The sequence below is a fragment of the Lacerta agilis genome, chromosome 7, assembly GCF_009819535.1.
Source record: "Lacerta agilis isolate rLacAgi1 chromosome 7, rLacAgi1.pri, whole genome shotgun sequence".
NCBI classification, from domain to species: Eukaryota; Metazoa; Chordata; class Lepidosauria; order Squamata; family Lacertidae; genus Lacerta; species Lacerta agilis.
This window is the reverse complement of record NC_046318.1, coordinates 70,705,670-70,727,137: the sequence shown is the minus strand read 5'-3', so window position 1 is coordinate 70,727,137 and position 21,468 is coordinate 70,705,670. Positions and strand designations below refer to the sequence as shown.

At 40.6% G+C, this 21,468-nt stretch overlaps 1 protein-coding gene across 1 annotated transcript; it reads left to right on the top strand.

Moving 5' to 3' along the window:
• The first annotated feature begins 524 nt into the window (after nt 1-524).
• RAD21 (RAD21 cohesin complex component) lies at nt 525-19,875 on the top strand. The gene is made up of 14 exons (XM_033155777.1): nt 525-691; nt 4,931-5,098; nt 6,226-6,355; nt 7,048-7,147; nt 7,792-7,898; nt 9,040-9,243; nt 10,194-10,319; nt 10,958-11,080; nt 11,817-12,040; nt 12,703-12,847; nt 14,716-14,867; nt 16,034-16,183; nt 17,111-17,194; nt 18,098-19,875. Exons 2-14 carry the CDS (start codon nt 4,955-4,957, stop codon nt 18,287-18,289), a joined length of 1,881 nt encoding a protein of 626 aa, XP_033011668.1. The 5' UTR covers nt 525-691; nt 4,931-4,954; the 3' UTR covers nt 18,290-19,875.
• Nucleotides 19,876-21,468: the final 1,593 nt, after the last annotated feature.

Here is a 21,468-nt window from a genome sequence, read left to right as displayed (position 1 = left end):
CTTAATAAGAGATGTGCTTGGAGACTTTCCGAGTAAAATACCAAACAGGACTCCTACACACACACACACACATATCAAATACTCCAATATGCAATAATGTTTTGCAAAGTGCATTTCATTTTCTTTCTTTCTTTTTCGGAGAACAGTAACCAAACCAAAAAATACCATACACTAGTGCACAGTACTAGAAACTCACACAAACTACAGGTCCACCTCCCAAGTAATATGTGCGCATGCGCTACACTCCTTCCCCACTTCCCTCACACGCTGGCCTCTACGACGGCGGCCCCGCCCCACTATCGGTCTCTCTACAAGCTTCCGCACCTTATTAGCTAACGTCAACCCTGCGACTGGCGCCTGCGCAGGGCTTCGGCCTGTTAGCGCCGAGAGGCTCGTGCGCGCAGGCGCGCTGGGGCCCGCTCTCTCTCCTCAGCCCTTCATCTCTCTCTCTCCCTCTCCCCCTCCCTCCATTTTTTTTTTTTAACGGTAAACATCCTGCCGATTTTTAAACGCCTGGTTTGGGCGGCAGGAAGGGGAGCGGCCGCCATCTTGTTTGTTTGAGTGTCTCGCGGAAGGGGGGGTGAGGGGGAGACGCGAGGAAAGGGGCAGCGGCGGCGGCGGCGGGTGGCCACCCTCACCCCAGCGCTCATCCGTGGGGCCCGCTGCCCTCGGCGGCCGCGCAGGAATCGAGGTAAGGGGCTGGAGGTGGGCGGGGGAGAGCCGTCAACCCTGCTGGGAACGGGGAAGAGGCCTAGGCTCGGGCCCAGGTAGAGGTGCCCGTGTGAGGAGAAACCGCTGCCGCTGAGGGAACCGCCTGGCTTAGCCGGGAAAGAGCCGCTGAGAGCCGAGAGGAAGGAGGGAGGGAGGCGGCCTTGGCTGCCTTTCGCCCTCCGCCTGACGGAGGAACAAGTCCGCCTTCGCCTCCGACGTCGCCGCAGCAGCGTGTTCGGAGAGGCTCGGCAGGGAAGGAGGAAGCCTTTCCCCGCCTCTGCCCCTCGAGTCTCTCTCTCTCTCGCCCCGGCTCGGCGCGCGCTTCGTTTCCCCGCTTCCTCGAAGGCGGCGGGCGCCGTTGTTTCGACGAAGAAGCCCCTTGCGCGGCTCAAAGGTTGCAAAAGGAGGTCTCGAGCTGCAGAAAATTGGGTTGTGTGCTTTCTCTCTTTTTTGCTTCCCTGTGGTCTACTTAAAAAGAAAAAAAGACAACGATCCAGTCGCCCGCCCCCTTGAAGATAGGGCAAGATTCGCAACTTATGGACGGATTGCTTGCAGATTTTGCCTGGACAAGTGTAAAAATATTTTGAACGCGTTTATTACACACACACACACACACACTGTATCTATCTATATATCTCAGCTTATAAATAACCATATATGTATTTGGGTAATAACTAAGTAACACTTAGCTCTTAGACTAGCATACTGCATATGCAATTGTTGTTTGCATACATAGTGATATATTGTAATATATCCTTCCCACTTCCTTTTTCCTCTTCATGTGCTTTTTTTGTTGCCTTTTTTGTTCATTTAAGTGAAAAATCGAAAGGCTGCAATCCAGTCCACAGTAAGAGCAAGCCCCATGCAACTCCGTTGAATACGTATGAGTAAATAGGTATAGGGCTGTGCTGGAAACTTTTTGTTCATAATGGCGTTAACTGGTGTATGCTTTTAATTCCCCTCATGCGCTTTGCCCAGCATTGTAATATTATGATTCCTTTCATTGTAAAAAAAGGGGGGGGGAGAGATGGCCTCACATTGTACAGGTCCACGGGTTGAATATACTGTTGGCGCTTAAGGGGGTGAGATATTAATTGATGCCTAGGAAAAGAAGGACCGTGACAGCTGAAGGTTCTGCTATCAGGTGGCTCAGCTTCCTAAAATGTTTGGATTGTGTGGGAGCGATTGGGAGACAGACCAAGGCCATGGGAATCTCATGCGTGTTTCCAGGGTTGAGTGATTTCCTTGGCTGGTATCTCATGGCAAGGCACAGTCATCTGTTAAACTTGTAATTTCAGGATGAGGAGGATTCTTGCATATATGAATTTACTGAAGAGTTAGAATGTCCAGGCAATGTGGTGTATTGGCAAGCCTGTTAGATTGTGACCTGAGAGACCAGGGTTTGGATCCCCATGAAGCTTGCTGGGTAATCTTGGGCCAGTTACCATCTATTAGCCAAACTTACCTCACAGGGTTGCTGTGAGGATGAAGTGGGGAGGAGAACCAACAGTGTAAGAAACTGAGATATGAAAGCTAGGAGCTAAATGGCACTTTAAGCCTAGGTTATGGGCGCAACAACAGAATGTCTAGGTATGCTTTTCTCTAACAAGAATACAAAGCTGAAAATGAATGAACTGCACCTAAAATATTCTGCTCATTTTTCACATGGTGTAGTCCAGGGGTCAGCAACCTTTTTCAGCCATGGGCCGGTCCACCGTCCCTCAGATCATGTGGTGGGCCGGACTATATTTTTTTGGGGGGGGGGGATGAACGAATTCCTATGCTCCACTAATAACCCAGATATGCATTTTAAATAAAAGCACACATTTTACTCATGTAAAAACACCAGACAGGCCCCACAGATAACCCAGAGATGCATTTTAAATAAAAGCACACATTCTACTCATGTAAAAACACGCTGATTCCCGGACCATCCGCAGGCTGGATTGAGAAGGCAATTGGGCTGCCCCTGGGCCTTAGGTTGCCTACCCCTGGTCTAGTCCTTCCTTTGCCCACCTGTTAATACTCTTAAGAGGGTCTCTTTTCCAATCTTCAGAGAGTAGTTGGAAGTGGGGAGGCAGAAAACCTTCCTCCTTTATTTCCACTCTGCAGTTTTAATCTGAAATCTTAGTTCCTTCAGAGCTCAAAAACTGCTCACACTAATGACATTCACTTTTTGCAAAATACGCCTAGAACAATGAGAGTTTCAAACACAGAGCCATGTACACCACCTTGAGCTTCTTGAAAGATTAAGGTGGTATATAAATTAAACTAACACACAAACATTTCCTAATAAAGGAGCAGTGTTGGCAAACGTTCTTGGTCACTGGCAGTGGAGAGAACTTGTATCTGGAAGGACAAGTAATGTCAAAGGTCATTTAAGTCAAATTCCTGTGGTGCCAGAATTTCAGGCTTGTATTATGTCTGTTGGATGCTTTATTATCAGGATTACAGCAGGTATGATAGTTTTCATCCCACTATTGCTGTGCCAGAGATCCTCTTCCCATCTTGAAGACATGAAAGTAGGAGTTTATGGAAACCATTCACTGAAGCAGCAAAGCATGCCCAGCAGTAGATTTAGTAATCTTTTTCTGAAAAGTACCTAACATGATAGTAATTCTTATTGGGTCACAGAGGTGGAATAACTGTAAAGCAGTGGCTAGCAACTATTATATGAATGATTATTTGAATCTTAATTGCATGAAGTTTTTCCTAAGGGGAACATTTGATTTTTCTCAGCCAGAGGATATGTACTAGAGAGAAGATTGTGGTTGCTTTACTCCTAGTTGTTTTATTGCTGTCCTGTACAATGCTGGCGTATGTCACTTGTACCCAAACTTTTGGTTTAGCTCTCTAGTCAAACACAAATTATAACAAAGTGTGAGTTCACAGGATGCGGTTGGTTTCAGAGAGCTAAACCATAAGCCCAAATTGAAATGACACTAAACCAAACCATGGCTTCACTGAGTGCACTAGCAAAATGATAAGGAAAAGCAAAATGGCTTCGATCTATCTTGGAGTTTGTTTGTTTATGCTAAGTCACGGTGTGGCTTAGTGTGATGTGTGAATGAGGCATAATAATTCAGTATTCCTAAAGAGTAGTGTTTGTGTGTAGTTCATATAAACGTATTATTGTTTTCTGGGTATAAAGCCTCTTGTGTTTCATTCACACTTCAATCAGTGTGTGGAGGGAGACAGAATCACACCCACCAATTTCCATCTATGTATGTTTGGTAGATTAGGATGGGCTTCATATATAGGCACAGCTGTACATGCAGTTGGAAACTACTAGTTTTCCTGATCCCAAGTACAAACCATACATAAAACATGTTCTCACCATGTGCTCAATATAGCAAATTGAGAGCAAAGTCAGCTGATGAAGTGAGAGAGGATCAGTTGCTAAAATCTCACTCCCACTCTTTGGTAGAATGTGTACAGAATATGAGAAGAGGACTGCAGTTATTGAGGGGAAAGTACATAGTTTGCAGAAGACTTTTGCAAAAGGGAGAATAATATGGATACATACTGAAGCTTGCAATATATTTCTTCATACTGGGATAGGGAAACAGTTCTGGAGGTTTAAACTAATTAAGATTCTTGCTGTACTTGTTACCTGATTGTTGTTGTGCTACTGGAATGAAAGTAATATAATAATAACTGAAGCAGAAAAATCTCAATTCTGCTTTTTGTCTCTACAACTGAGATGTTCCATGCATCTGGTATTTTAGCATAGTGCCTTGAAGTTTATTTGTGGGGCATTGTGGGGAATCACATGGCTTGTTTCATGAGGAAACAAGCTTAAGGAACTACTTGATGCGATGCAACCTGCTACCTGACAATCCTGTGCACAGTAGTGTTCCAAACTCCTGGTTGGTGTATGGCAGTGTTGGCCAAACTCGGGTCTCCAGCTGTTTTGGGACTATAATTCCCATCATCCCTGACCACTGGTCCTGTTAGCTAGGGATGCTGGGAGTTGTAGACCAAACACAGCTGGAGACCAAAGTTTGGCCAACACTGGTGTATGGTGTTTCTAGAGAGCATGTTCCTAGGTGTCATGTCTGATAACCCCACTGTACAAAGTGGCCTATATATATATATATATATATGACTTCTTTTGCTGCTAAGCAGAAAACATTTATACTTCTACAAAATAACTTGCAAGAATTAATCTGTTTCCTTTTTGTTGCATAATATTTAGTTTACTTGTATTTCTTTACAGGTTGTGGCATAGACAGTTGGCACAATGTTCTACGCTCACTTTGTTCTGAGCAAGCGAGGGCCGCTAGCCAAAATTTGGCTGGCGGCCCATTGGGATAAGAAGCTAACCAAAGCCCATGTGTTTGAATGCAATTTGGAGAGCAGTGTGGAAAGCATCATCTCACCTAAGGTATTACAAAAGTAATAGCATTTTGTTTAGAGATAATAGGATTCTGAGTTTTTCATGTGCTATCAGAAGTGTTGATATAAAAATGTGTATTCATTCAGTTGCTGCTTCATTGAACTTGGCATTAACTGCTTTGCTATATCAGACCAACATACACTTAGTCCAGTGTCTTGTTTCCAGTTGTAACCAGGCAGGTGCTTCTGGGCACTCAGTTTAGGACATGAATGACATGTGTCATTCTCTTTTCATTTGCCCACAGCATCTGTCATTCAGAGGTATATTTGCTTTAACAAAAAGATAACATTTATCTATCATGACTAGGAATTTTTGTAGACTTACTATATGCAGAATGAGAAACTGATCCTACATGCAGGATGAAGTTCAGTTAATATCTGCTTTTGAATCTCATCTGTGCTTATGTTGCTTACTTTACTGTTGATGTTCTGTGTTCACAACCCACATTGCTTTAATTAACTCCCTACTGTCTTCAATAAAATATACCAGGTACCATATTATCCAGGCAAGACGGCATCATGTAAAATGACCTAGAACAGTGGAAACTGGCTATTTTAGCTAATTATTCTCATAATCCATTGTTCAGGTACTGATCCTCTTCTGGATGCTTCTGCAATAAGTTTTTTTAGTCTTTCTGAAATAAATATTTTTCACAATTGCTAAAAATAGTAATAGAACATCTTTGATATTAAAGCCACATAAATTTACAAGCCCAAGCTTGTGGATACCAGCTTAAGTAATTTGTGGTACATCAATAGTTGAATTGGTGAATGGGTAGCATTCATGCCCAGCCAGGTTACAGAAAGTAATCCCTACCTGCATGTTGGAAAATGATCGTTAGTCATCATTGACACTGAGTGTGTGACTATTTGCATGTACAAACAAACAAAAATATTGGTGAAGTTTGTACTGAATTCAAAGAGAAACATCATAACATGGTTTTGGAGATCCAGGAAGGATAGTCTTGCAAAGTACTTCTCAATAAAGTTATCAATATTTTTGACAGTGAAAAGAAGTTCCAACTTGTGTGCTTGAGAAATTATCTTTCCCCCCCAAAATTGTTTCTCCATCAGATATGGTTGACTGCTGCATACTAACTATAAGTAAATTTTCAGGTGAAGATGGCTCTTCGGACTTCAGGACATCTTTTGCTGGGAGTTGTTAGAATTTATCACAGGAAAGCTAAATATCTCCTTGCAGATTGTAATGAAGCATTCATTAAGATCAAGATGGCTTTCCGTCCAGGTATTTGCTGCATAATTGCTATTCACAAAGTTACTGCTCTTACATAAAGAGCAAATTGGTCTGGAATTTAGTACAGGCAATGACCGATTTTATGTGTGTTTCATATGTGCGCAACTGCGCATTGTGGCGACCTTGAAGTGGCCAAAAAAGGGGATGGATCGGGCTTATGTGTGCTCTGCTGTCGTGCGTGATGACCCAGAATGAAACCCCTACGCAAATTGGGGGTTGCATATATTACATCAACATTTACTTGTTTTACACATTTTTCATTTTCTTTGCATAGCATGTTTAAATTTGCCTTCCTGTGCTTGCTTAAGGTAGGAGTAAAGCCTATTGAATATTGGAATATTTTAAGTAGGATTGTTTCCTAAGTTATTACCCACTGAAATTCTCCAGAGGCATATTTGTTTAGGTGCTCTTCTTGTAGCTACAAATACGTTGCCACACAAATAACTCAGTGGGCTCATAGAGTTACAGGAGGTTTCATGTGGAACCTTTAAGGACACAGTAGGCTGTGAGCACATGATGCATCACTGTAACAGAAAACACTACTTAAAGAACAGGTTTTATTTCATTTGATGGAATAGTTCATTGGCTAAAAAGACTCCTGCCACAATAAATGCCATGTGCCAAGATGGTTGTTTCTTTTTTAAAAGTATCACCTTACGAATTTTATAGCACTTCTTTTTCAGGTGTGGTTGATTTGCCGGAGGAAAATAGAGAAGCTGCGTACAATGCTATCACCTTACCTGAAGAATTCCATGATTTTGACCAACCCTTGCCAGATTTAGAGTAAGATGCTTTGTCTTCTTCTGTTTGCTAGAGCTGCTATCCTGGAGAATGTATGGTTGCTGATATTTTCTCATATTCCTCTAATTATTGAAACAAAATAATTTTTTTTTAATTTTGTTTCGACTACGGCAGACCAACATGGCTACCTACCTGTAACTCCTCTAATTGTGTTATGTGTAAGCACTTGAACCCTGTAAGACACACAGATGCCTCAGCTAAGACTGCTTTGGGGAAGGCTGACCACATGCCAAATTCTGAATGTTTGTACTACAGTGCATGTGGTTCATTTGTCTTTAAATTGTATAGTTGGATAGCTACCACTTTTCTAAACCTGCTGTAATGATACAAACTATTGAATGCATAGTGCTTTTTGTACCCAGGCTACTTTCAGAATGTATCCTTGTAGCATTCTTGTATATTTCTTACTTTATGAAGCCAGTATTTTAACTAAATTCTTTCAAACATTTAAATAATTGTGTCTGAAGATACTTGTAACTACTTTTACAAACATAAGTTGATCAGAAAAGTAAGTCTCTTTGTAGTATTAATTTGATAAACTTGTTTTTCTGTAATTAAGCTTTACTACTTATTATTTTGAGATGGTTTCAAACTGAAGATCTTTCTCATTTTTTGTTCTTTCAAAGTGATATTGATGTGGCTCAGCAATTCAGTTTAAATCAAAGCAGAGTGGAAGAAATTACAATGAGAGAAGAAGTGGGAAACATCAGTATCCTTCAGGATAATGACTTCGGTAAAGTATAACTTTTGTTCTTAAATGTATTTGTGGCAATTGCACTACAGTTTTACATAAAGTTACCACAGAAGCAGTTACTATAGTGTTGTGGTAGTTTGCTCGGCTCTGTCTTCCCTTAGTTAGAAAAAAGAAAGAAAACTTGTTGACTATTTTACACCAGTAGAGAAAGCTGACCAGGATTAGGTCTCATTGGAGTAAGTAGACGAAAGTCACCCAGAACAAAATGGCACCAAGAATGCAATGATCTGTCCAACAACTTTAAACACAAATCCAGACTGATTGTGATCATGGTAACTTAAGAAAGGCTTTTTAAAGCACATTTTGCAATGGCTTTAGCAACGAGCTGGAATATGATAATTAAGCCCCTGGAAACAAAAATGATTCAATTTGGAATACACCTTGATGACATGGTTGCCTGTGCCTCGGAGGTGCTTGACATTGGCTTGCAAAAAATGGAAGAACTAGTGTTTCTCAGAAAAGAGAACAAGATTATAAAAGAAAAACTTGAAGAAATGGAAACGCCATATGTGCCCACTTGATTGTTTCGATCAGTGGAATCGTCACTACTAAAAGAGCCACATAATACTCATTCCACATTTGTAAGAATGCGACCATTTACTGTGGCAACAGCTATACTTTGAAACTCCCTGCCTGTTGAGATCAAGCAGGACATCTGCTAAAAGCATCCTTGATTAGACAAGTTCACCCAGATGTTTAGAAAGTTGAGGTGGTTTTATTCTTGATTTTATTGTTTATCTATTTGTAAACTGCTTTGAGGGTTTTTTCTACAATCAAGTGGTATATACATTTTATTAAATAAATAAAACCACTAGCTTAAAAGTAGTATCCTTAAATGCAAAAGCCATGGGAGGCATTATTAAACCTAAAAGAATTACCGTCTATGTTAAGGACATGAGTCTGCAAACTGTAATGTTGCAAAAAATACATAAATATTAAAAGCTAATTTCTGTTGCCATAAAGAATCCACTGACCAATTTCAACACCGTATTAAGAGTATTTATGCCATTCAGTAGCAGTAGGATTAAAATTAGAAGTAGAAGCTTTCATAAATTGTAGCGTAATAATATTGTATTACCAGTTGGGGGTCTTTTTCAATGTCACTTGCATTTTATAACAGGTGATTTTGGAATGGATGATCGTGAAATGATGAGAGAAGATAGTGCATTTGCGGATGACATGTTGGATAGTACTAGTGCTTCCAACCTTCTGCTGGAGCCTGAACAGAGCACCAGTCACCTTAATGAGAAATCTAATCACATCGAATATGAAGATCAGTACAAAGATGACAATTTTGGAGAGGGAAATGATGGTGGCATCCTGGGTATGTTGGTAATTCATATTTCACCCTACATAATTTAAGGGGTCCAACTTTGTGTGGATTTTGTTTTAAAGAGAATATAGTATATAAATCTTAAAGCCTGTTTGAACATCTTGGCAGCATCACTTATTTAGCCAATCCCCGAGGTTCTTATTCACTGTTTTCAAAACATAGAACTCATGTTTATGAGATAGGACTCTACTCCTAGTTGAGGAAATACTACTGTAGAAGACAGGCTAGCTACTGAGTGGGGTTATTGGACAGTGGCACCAGTAAATAATACAAACATGTTTTCTGGGTTCTAGGGGGATCAACTGTCCTGATGTATCCTTCTATGTATTCTTTTTGTCTTAAAGTGCAGGGACATCCTCCTCCCCCTTGCACACATGCCATTCTTTCCCAGGCGATATTAAAAATGGGTGGTTGTGGAGAACAGGGAATTTGGTTTAAAATCATAAAGATAAAGGATTTGGGTTATATATGTCCTCTTGGAATGGAATTCCACAGGGGGATTCTTCAGCCCTTGCAAGTTGCTCTAATTTCGTCTTGCGAGGCAAGCTCATTGACTTTTTCGTCTTGCGGGGCAGCCTTCCGCTAGCGAATGCCTTTCGTCTAGCGAGTTTTTCGTCTAGCGGGGCACCACTGTACTGTAAATTTAAAAAGTCAAAAACAGCTGCAAAAGAAAAAAGGGGAAAAGGAAAAAAAGAAGAAAGGAAGGAAAGGGGAAAACAAGGATGTCTGATTTTCCATCTGCCAGTTACATTTAAAAAGTTATTTTAAGTTCAAGTGTCATTCATTTCCTTTTCCCACGAAAAGCCCAAATTATTTTTATTACTAATATCAGCTGTGTTTTTTCTTTAATGTCAACTTTACCTGTAGTAATTCCCACCACTAAGCCACATTTTGGTACATGGCATGTGCTTTTAATCTTAACTCTTGAGTTGCCATTTCAGATGACAAACTTCTCAGCAACAATGAAGGAGGCATATTTGATGACCCACCTGCTCTTTCAGAAAGTGGAGTGATGATGCCTGAGCAACCTCCGCATGATGATATAGATGATGATGATAATGTCTCAAGTGAGTGTTTAGATTAGTGTTTTAAACAGGAAAAAATGCTGTAAATGATGGGCAGCACTTCATAGATGATTTGTTGAACTCATCTGGTCTGTATATCTTGTATGCTAATAAGCATCTTGGCAGTAACTGAGAAAGTCCTTCCTGCTAATAAGGTTGGAAACTAAAAGGAAGACCTATTTTAAGGGAAAGAATAATCTTTTTCTCGCCCCCAGCAAACTGTGTGCTATTTCAAACCACTTGCTGAGGAACAATAATGCAAGAGGTCTATGGTCTATTGCCTTGTGTTCTGCTTATAAGCTTCCCAGCCTTTGGCCTGATCCAGCATGCCTTATATTTCTTTTTGTTTAGTATTTCACTAATGGAATAAAGGGCAAGGGTAACGATTTGAGTTCAAAAAAGCTGCTAGTCAGCTCCGTTGCTTGGTTTACTTGCCTTTTCCTTAATCTTAGGCCTCCTCCACCCCCACCCCCCATTATCCTATTCTAAGCACGCTGTTGTGAGTGTGTGGGGATGTGTTGAGTGGTGTGTAATTATAAATGGATGGGCAGTGTGTGAAAATTGGAAATGTGTTGAATTGTGTGAACTTCCAAGCATTTAACCATTTAATAGGAAACTCAATTTATCTCTTTGATTCGCAGTGGGTGGACCTGATAGTCCAGACTCAGTTGATCCGGTTGAACCATTGCCAACTATGACTGATCAGACAACACTGGTTCCAAATGAAGAAGAAGCTTTTGCTTTAGAGCCAATTGATATAACTGGTAAATACTGGATTCTGATTTCACCTTTGTACTAGAATAGCCTTGACTGAAGAATTTCCATGTTAGCCTTTTGTGTCAAAACAGGAGCCTTGTGGCATTTAAAAAACTAATTTATTTTTATATAAACATGGTAGATGCCTGGTTGACTTTACAGAGTGAAAAAGAGCTATTTTTATTTATTTATTACAGTGGTACCTCCGGTTGCAAACGGGATCCGTTCTGGAGGTCCAGTCGGATCCTGAGGTTTCCGCAACCTGCTTCTGCGCACACGTGCAGGCTGAAACCCGGTCAAATGCTTCCAGGTTTGCTGCTTTTGCATCCTGAAGTTTACGTAACCAGAGGGTTACATAACCGGAGGTACTACTGTATTTTTAACAAAACATACTGTACAGTGTTTTAATTAAACCTGCATACCCTGTACACACATACAATTCACTCATGCAAACAAACAATATCAGCAGCTTGATAGAAATATGTCCTTTTTAGTCAGTGGTCATAATTAGGCTGATACTCATTCCCTGGTGCATATGGTATTAACTGCGAGTAATACCTTAATACTATTTAGCGCTGACAAGTCTTAAGAGAAATAGTTTTATATTTATATAAAAAATGCTTTATACCTGAGCAGCACAATACTTGTAAAGAATCCTAAAGTTGTTAATGATGTGACCTGATTCTAAAAATGACTATTTTTGCCGATTGAGTGGTGTTAACACATTACTTTTTTCTTGACCAGTTAAAGAAACAAAGGCAAAAAGGAAGAGAAAGCTGATTGTGGATAGCGTAAAAGAACTGGACAGCAAAACTATAAGAGCCCAACTCAGTGACTACTCTGATATTGTCACTACACTGGATTTGGCACCTCCTACTAAGAAGTTAATGATGTGGAAAGAGACTGGGGGTGTTGAAAAACTTTTCTCTCTTCCTGCTCAGCCTCTGTGGAATAACAGACTGTTGAAGGTAAACCAAACTTAGGGAAATTTATTTTAAAACAACAGCTAAAGGTAAAGGGGCCCCTGACATTTAAGTCCAGTTGCGAACAACTCTGGGGTTGTGACGCTCATCTTGCTTTACAGGCTGAGGGAGCTGACGTTTGTCCGCTTTCGCAGACAATTTTTCCAGGTCATGTGGCCAGCATGACTAAGCTGCTTCTGGCGAACCAGAGCAGCGCATGGAAACGCCGTTTACCTTCCCGCCGAAGCAGTACCTATTTACCTACTTGCACTTTGATGTGCTTTCGAACTGCTAGGTGGGCAGGAGCAGGGATCGAACAACAGGAGTTCACCCCGTCGTGGGGCCTCGAACCGCCGACCTTCCAATCAGCAAGCCCAAGTGGCACAGTGGTTTAAACCACAGTGCCATCTGCATCCCTAAAAATAACAGTCATCCTAAGCTAAATAACACCATAGTATATCATACATTGCAAGTGGCAAGTTCATAAGAATTGTTTTTTTATTTAACGGCATATGTGTGTGCTTGCCATTTTGCTTAAAATCATTTTCATAAAATTTTGTATCTTTCTGGTCTTAACACTAAATCACCTGAAGTGGCTTGACTGCAGAGGCTATTCAAAGTGCTGCTGTTCCACATGTAAGACTTACCTTGCTTTGTTTTGCTTGTAGCTTTTCACTCGCTGTCTTACACCTCTTGTACCAGAAGATCTTAGAAAGAGGAGGAAAGGTGGGGAAGCTGATAACTTGGATGAGTTCCTGAAAGACTTTGAGAATCCAGAAGTGCCCAGAGAAGAACCGCAGCGCAGTGTTATTGGTTTGTGCTTCTTTAATGGCATCCTTCTGTAGAGACTTATTTAACTATGTCTGAAAACTTACATAATAATAGAATAGAAGAGAAATACTTTATTGTCACTATCATGTTTACAGTGAGATTAAACAAGCCCCCCTCCCCCCCACAATCTCTCAGTCTTTGTCACACTCTGTGTGCTGTCGTACTACCACCAACCCCAAACGTCAGCTGCAATGTTGCTGTCTTTCATTCAGCAGCTTCACGGGCCATGGGTAGAAACTGTTCTTTAACCTGTTGTTGCGGCTTATCATGTTTTTATATCTCCTGCCCGAGGGCAGGAGATTAAAAAAGTGCTGGCCAGGGTGTGAGTAATCCCTGAGATTGTTTCTCGTTCTTCTGAGGCAATGGTCTCTCGCGAAAACATCTATCGGATTTAGGGGACAGCCCACGATTTCCTGTGCTGTCTTCACCACCCTCCGTAGGGACTCTCTGTCCATGGCTATCAAGCCAGCATACCACACTGTAATGCAGTATGAGAGAACACTTTCTGTCGTGGACCGATAGAAGGAAATCATCAGTTGCTGTTCAACTTTGTTCTTTCGCAAGATCCTTAGGAAATGAAGTCTCTGTTGGGCCTTCCTAACCACCTGGGCTGTATTGACCTTCCAAGTTAGGTCTTCACTAAGATGGACTCCCAGGTATTTAAAGGAAGAGACTCTCCACACAGCCCCCCCCCCTGGATGTACAACGGGGCTAGCTCCCCTCTGTTCCTCCGAAAGTCCCAACACCATCTCCTTTGTCTTGCCAATGTTTAGGTGCAGATTGTTCTCAGAGCACCATGTGGATACCTTTTGAACCTCCTCCCTGTATGCAGATTCGTCACTGTCTACTTAAACCCATTATGGTGGTGTCATCAGCAAACTTAATAATTGCAGTAGATGGGTCAGATGAAATGCAATCATATGTATATAACGAATACAGGAATGGACTTAGCACGCATCCCTGTGGAGTGCCAGTGCTGAGCTTTAGGGAGTTAGATGTAACAGATGCAATCCTCACTCTTTGTATCCGATCTCTCAGAAAGTCTTTAATGCAATCACAGATGTTAGATGAAAGGTCCAGGTCCCTTAACTTTCTGATGAGAATGTCTGGAAGGATGGTATTGAAAGCAGAGCTATAATCAGTAAACAGCATTCTGACATAATTCACTGATCTCTCCAGATGACTCGCTGCAAGGTGAAAAGCAATGGCATCATCTGTTGACCTATTTCTCCTGTAGGCAAACTGGTCGTTATCAAAGTCCGGTGGAAGACATGGTGCTTGGTGCTCAATGCTTGTAGCTGCTTTAGTGTATTGTGATCATCTAAGTCAGGGGTCAGCAACCTTTTTCAGCCGTGGGCCAGTCCACTATCCCTCAGACCATGTGGTGGGCTGCACTATATTTTTGGGGGGGTGGGGTGGGAATGAACAAATTCCTATGCCCCACAAATAACCCAGAGATGCATTTCAAATAAAAGCACACATTCTACTCATGTAAAAACACCAGGCCGGCCCCACAAATAACCCAGAGGTACATTTTAAATAAAAGGACACATTCTACTCATGTAAAAACACGCTGATTCCCGGACCATCTGCAGGCCGCATTGAGGAGGCGATTGATGCGCATCTGGCCCACGGGCCTTAGGTTGCCTACCCCTGATCTAAGTTTAGAGCAAAGCAATGTTCTAGTCATAAAGAGAAAAATGTTGAGTATTAGTATCCCCCCCCCCCCCCGTAGAGTACATTAATCTGCAACACTCTCATGCTTAAAAAGTAAAATAAAAATAGAAAGGGCTACAAACTCCTAAATGACTTGAGTAAGGTAGTCATTTATCATTACTTCTGTGCAATAGATGAACCCATCTTGGAAGAGCCAAGTCGTCTTCAGGAGTCCATCGTGGAAGGCAGCAGGACCAACTTGGATGAATCGGTCATGCCACCACCCCCGCCTCAGACAGGAGTAAAGCGAAAGGTTGCACAAGTGGAACCAGAGCCTGTGCTACCCGTGAGTAACAATGTCCTTTTCTGCTTGCTGTTGACTCCCCAACATTGTGCATAATTATATTGTGAGGCGAGTCTCTCTGTTCACTTTTAGGTTTTACTAGAACATAGGGAAGAAAATGACCTGTAAACTGCAAGGCTCAGTGTGTTGAGGGCATTCAGAAGCAGCACTATGACTCATATGTGGAATGTTATAGGAAATAAGTGTAAATTCAAAGTCTATGCTATGCTTGGCAGTATTTCAAACTATCCTCTCTGAATAATGCAGCAACAGGGGAGTAGCACTATCCTAATTCCTGGGTTTTATCACAGCCCTCTAGAGCAGTTTTTGATGATGAGCAGTGGAGAAAAGAGAGGAGGAAGGAAGTTGTGTTGTAGAAGCAGAAGTCCACTGCGTCAGTGGAACAATAGTGTTGGATACTCCTCTCTCATAACTTGTACTGCATTTGTAAGAACATTTGTTGTGGCAGCACCTACACTTTGGAACTTGCTCCCTATTTAGATCAAGCAGGTGCCTTCACTGTACTCTTTTTGGCACTTGCTGAAAATATGTTCCAGATGTGTAGTAAGTTGATTGTATCTTAGTATTTTAATCTTAGCATTTTAACTTGTGTATGTTTTAAAATATGGTTGTAAATTTGTCTTGATTTTCTTCTTTTACAGTCTTGTAAACCGCTCTGAGGTGGTTTTTTTTAATTTTAGGAATTTTATAATTTTATGAAATAATAAATAAAATGGCTAGCTTAAAAGTAGTAACCTTAAATGTAAAAGACATGAGAGCATTATTAAACTTAAAAGAATCACCACCTATGTTAAGGACATGAGTCCATAAGCTGTAATGTTGCAAGAAATACATAAATATTAGAAGTTTACTTGTTTTGCTATAAAGAAGGAAGCTTTCTCCACCAACTGATTTCAACACCATATTAAGAGTATTTATGTCATTCAGTAGCAGTATGACTACAATTGGAAGTGGAGTATTTCATATGAAATAAGTAAATAAATGATAACAAATTTGGCCGTTGAGGAAAGATGTGAGCGAGAGTCATTGAAGAGATTTTAACAGAATGTGGATGCATACAAAGCTTTTGAAAGTTTTAAATTATAATATTCTGTACTGAAACAGTTATCTAGTTTCAGTTGTTGTAACTTGAATGGTTCTCTCCTTAGTCTCAACCATTGCAACCGATAGAAATGCCCCCAGTGGAACTGCCTCCAGAAGAGCCTCAAAACATCTGCCAGCTAATTCCAGAGCTAGAGCTCTTGCCTGAAAAGGAAAAAGAAAAGGAAAAGGAAAAGGAGGAAGAGGAGGAGGAAGAGGTAGGTACTGAGTTGTTATAAAGGGTGCAACACGGGAGTTTCTATTGGCTGAGTTAATTCAATGGCATTTAGAATTTGAACACATTTGTTTGCTTGGATTTATTCTATTTTGCCCCTGAAAAGGATTACAAACCCTATCATTTTTTTCTGTTAAAGTTACATTTGTTCCTTTGAGCAGTTCTTTGTTTAATTTTAGCAGTGGTTAATAAACCATTCTGAAACAGAAGGTACAAAAAAATCTGGCAAATGAACATTTTGCAGTTATTCAATGAATTCAAAGAAGTCTCTTAATCATTTTCTTTAAGATCTTAGGATGTATAGTTGTGTGTACTTCATCATTCCCTAAAATAAAAAGAACTATGAAGCTCTTGTAATGATTTTCAGAGAGATTTTCAAATGTACTTCAATCAAACTAGTTATGGAGACAGATCTTTTGTACATGGTCTTAGCATGTGATTCCTGTAAAGATGAACTAGGTATCAGAATTGCTTTTAGCATATGTATTGCATAGAACTAGGTTCTACATCTTACAAAAGTTATGCCACAGATTGAAGGAACTAAAATATAAAGATATTCCACCGTGCTTAAATAACTGATGAGTAAAGACTGCTCAGAATTAGGAATGTTGTCCCTTAGCTTTTAAAGGGAGGAAGACACTTGTATGCAATGCAATTAATTTGTAGGTGGGTGCAGCATCATATCATAACTTGCTCATTGTACTCTTGTTTATCCTAAATCTACAGGCATTGAATTTTATTCTGCTGTTGTACGGTTCATGCATGTAACCATAATCCATTATGGTTTCTTCATGTGCCTTTTCTTTTGTGCCCTGAGCTTTAAAGTCAAGACAATCTGGCCTTTTAGAATAGCAGAAAAGCATTATTTTAACAGACTATCTAGCCCTATCTAAAATGTGATTGGTTGTAGGAGGAAGATGGTACAGGTGGTGACCAGGATCAAGAGGAAAGACGATGGAACAAAAGAACTCAACAAATGCTTCATGGTCTTCAGGTATGAAATGGTTTCAGTTGTAAATGAAGAGTTCTTCTGACCATGGCTTTTTTTGCAGACAGTACATACTTGAGTCTCTCCACACAGGCCAGCCAGGAAGCCAACGAGTAGGTCACAAATGCATCAAGCTCTTCCCATAGTTGCTATCTAATAGCTGGTGTTGTAGGAAACTTAGTATGCAGTGGGGATCCCGTGACTTACAGATTTTAGGATCTAGCAATTCAAACTCTCTGTGCTCTTTTCTAAAACCGAAAGATTCCCAAATAAGCAGGGGATTGTTCCACTCCACATGTAGTAGTAAAACCTGTACATAATTTGAAGCTCACGCTAATTATGCTGACATATCTGTGTTAGTATACACTCATGTACATGGTGGAAGTAGCACTTTCACATTCAGATACTTGAAAGTTTCTCTTTTACTATTAAATATTTTATAATCTCCCCTTTGGCTGCTCATGTTTTTACTTGATCAGGTTTTGGTTCTGTACTTATTGGGTGGGGTCCACACATCTTGACTGGCAATGATAGCCAGAGATTGCCTCTCTGCATCAGTCTTCATCTGAGGAAGAGGGGTGGAGTCTTGGCTGTTACATGTGCCCAGTGTTGACTGCTGTGGCATATCTTTGCCCTCATCCCTTCCTTCAAGCTGGAGGTGTTGGTGGTATTGCATTTGCTAAATTGGGAAAGTCTCGGAAAGCAGCAAAATTTCTACTTTTGCTTTCTAAGATTAAGTACATGGTTAGGAAGAGTCTCTAGCATTTTCAGACTTCAGAGAAAGACACATTGTCTTAGAAGAATAAGATATGTGCTTGCCAGTGATGTTCTAGTAGGTTCAATTGTGGTCCAGTAGTAAATGTTTAGATTAAGCTCAGAAGTAATTATAATGCCATTTTCTGTTTTCAGAGAGCTCTTGCCAAGACTGGAGCAGAATCCATCAGTTTGCTTGAGCTGTGTAGGAATACAAACCGCAAACAAGCAGCAGCAAAATTCTACAGTTTCTTGGTACTAAAAAAGCAGCAAGCTATTGAGCTGACGCAGGAAGAACCTTATAGTGACATCATTGCTACTCCTGGTCCCAGATTCCATATTATTTGAATGTTTGTTTGGCTTGCTGTATAGTTAGCATCATTAGTACTTACACATTGCCCAATGTGTAGGGCCTACAAACGAAGAAAACTAGAGTCCATTGTCCTGTACAGTCATTGACTTTTGTGTTTTGTGTTTTTTTCTATTACATTTTACCACTTTTGCATTTCTAGTAACTTCTGCACTGGGTGACTTGAGTTCCAGTTGCAGAGATGAGAGAAACTGACTCAAGGACCTAATAAAGAGTGTTCCTAAAACAAATCAAAACAGATGTGTGCAATATTGGTGCATGTAACTATGACTAATACATTGTTTTACAATTATCTGCTTAGGAAGCTAGAATGCTAATCCAGAAGACCCAAAATGGCCAACCCTATTGTCTCATTACAGGTTTTTGCCAAACATGCTTAAAATGTGCTCTCTTTTCCTCATGGTAGTGAATTCTTCCTGCCCCACATTTCTGTCAGTGTTTTATCATCTTCCTACTTCTGATGGTGTTCTTGGAGCTGCCAATATGAATGTTAGTGCCTGGCAGGAGTATTTGCTGTGCCATGGTATCTTTAGAATAGAGTTTAAGCAGCTCTGGGGCTAAATGTAAATGGGTGTCCTTGAAAAATATTATTTAAGTGCAAGAGACAATACATTTCTGGCATTGGATTTTACATTCCTTCTCAGTGTGGTCCATTTCTGATAGCTAGCTGCAAGGATGGGGTAGTTCTGCTATAAAGCACCAACTGCAATAAAGGGTGTTTTTTTTACTTCTTGATTTTAAAATTACTGAGAATTTTAAAGGCTTTTGAGAAATGCCATAATTCTGAATTACAGGCAATTTTATTTAGGTATGCTGGTAGCTAGAAGGGTCTCAGTTTGAGCATGCTACTTTTTCCCCCTTTTCCTTTTTTGTTTTCTTTCTTTTTACAAATGTGGCACACCACTGACCCTGAGACGACAGCAAGCTACATGTGTATATTTTAGAGGCAGGAGAAACTTGCATTTATTGAACATAATCTTGTTGTGTAATAAGTATTAATAGATCTCCAGTGACCTTTACAGTTTTTGTAACAGTGTATTTCACAATAATGCACACTCCTGGAATACCGAGCGGATTTACAAATAACTTCTGATTTGATTTTACTACTTATTATCAGGACCAGGCCATACCAGAAATCATGTGACTATGTTGATGGCGACATCAACATTTTTTTTAAGGTGGGGCAAAATTACTAAAGTTTCTGACTTTAAATGTTGGCACTTTTGTGAAGTGATTCTCTTCTGGAACTAAGATTTCAGTGTATACCCAAGTGTAAAATTATGTGAATGTTTAAAAATTTGCAACATGTTTTCATAATCCTTGAGAAAGCTAACTATATAAAATAGTTACTGCAGCTTTATTTTTGACATGATGTGCCTGTACAACCATGATTTCCCCCCTTTGTACAAAGAGACATTGTAGATAACTTGAATGTTTAATTATAGAGGTCATTAGTTTCTTGTTAAACTTTGTTAGTCTGTTTTTGTTGCTTTTCAAGGTTAATATTCTTGAAAATAGTTGCTGTTATGTATAACTTTTCTAATAAAAGTTGTGTTATAAGCTATTGCATACTGATGCTCTTTCTCTGTGTGGATTGTATTTCTGGCTTCAGAGATGTCTTCCGATCTGCATGCCAAAACAGCCCTCCAGATCCCTGATTTCCCCATGCTGTTGCAGCCTTTTGTGAGCTATTCCACACTGCTGAAGGTTGAATGTCCATCAGGGTCAGCTTTTTGGGGGTGTTGGAGTTTGAAGCTAGGGTGGTCCCAACCCAATGTGTCTATTGTGTGCTGTGCCCCTATTCTGGGTTCCAGCCAGCCATGGTCATTTCCAATATACTTTATTCCCCTAGTTTTCTGTTTGTCTGCCCACCCCAAAATCAGTCAGCAATGCACACAAAATACCAATAACAAACTCAGTTGGTCTCTTTAAGGTGCTACTGGAAGGAATTTTTTATTTTGTTTCGACTGGCAAACCAACACGGCTACCAACCTGAATCTGAGTTGAGCGAGTCATCGTCCTAAATAAGTTTTATTTCTTTATTGCGCTCATTCTCCCCCCCCCCCTTCGCTAGTTTATTTGTACCTTTGCAACCTGCTGATACCTCCCTGTTGTGTGTGATGTTGTGATGACATTTTGGCTGCATAAGATCAGAAGCTCTGCTGCATCAGACTAACACACACCCCCATGACCAACCAGGTGTCTCTGTGGAGCCCAAAGACAGTGAATGAATGCCTTTGGGTGTGGTACCCAGCCTGCACTAGCAGGGACTCACTGGCTCAGTGGGTCCTCCCCATGTGCTCACCTCCCAAATCTGCTTTGGAGGGTCCCCCCAAACCTCTGGAGCTCATTTTGAGGGCACATGAAGGTCCTGAGGACAGGAGAAGAAGAGGAGGTTTTGCATGCACAAAAAGCACCTTGTGCCATCAGAGTTGCCCCATTGTTTCTGAACCAATGTGCTGCCAACTGCAAGGGGAGCATCACCAGGAAGGGGGCCATAGCCAAACAGCAAAGAAGAAATGCATCCAAACCCAACAGACAAATTGGGATGCGAGTATAATACAAAAAATAGAAAACAGAACTAATATGAGAACTGTATATCATAAATAGAAAGAAATTAATGCTAATATAAGTAAGTCATTTTAAATACTAGAAATCAACATGAGTATAGGGATTCTGTGGTCTGTAATAAGCATGAGTACCAGAACATGGAACATAATGAATGAAATCTTCATTGCTAGCCATCACAATTGGTCACAATGCGTAAAATACAAATAATAAATTTAAAACTGAACAGCAACAACAGCAAAGCAAACATTCAAAAACAATGCAAAAATCACACCTGCATAAGTTAAGCACACTACTTCTCCCCCTTATGATACTTGTCTTGGTGCCTAGCTCTCAACTTACTTGCAGCCAAGGTAAATTTTGCAACCTGTGCAGTAATAAATGCGTTATTACCGGCCAGCATAATAGAGATTTGCTCAAGGGGAGGTCGGTTGGACAGAGCAAAGGATGTAATCAAGGAATTTTTGTCTAGGGCAGGGGTAGGCAACCTAAGGCCCGTGGGCCAGATGCGGCCCAATCGCCTTCTCAATCCGGCCTGCGGACAGTCGGGGAATAAGCGTGATTTTACATAAGTAGAATGTGCCCTTTT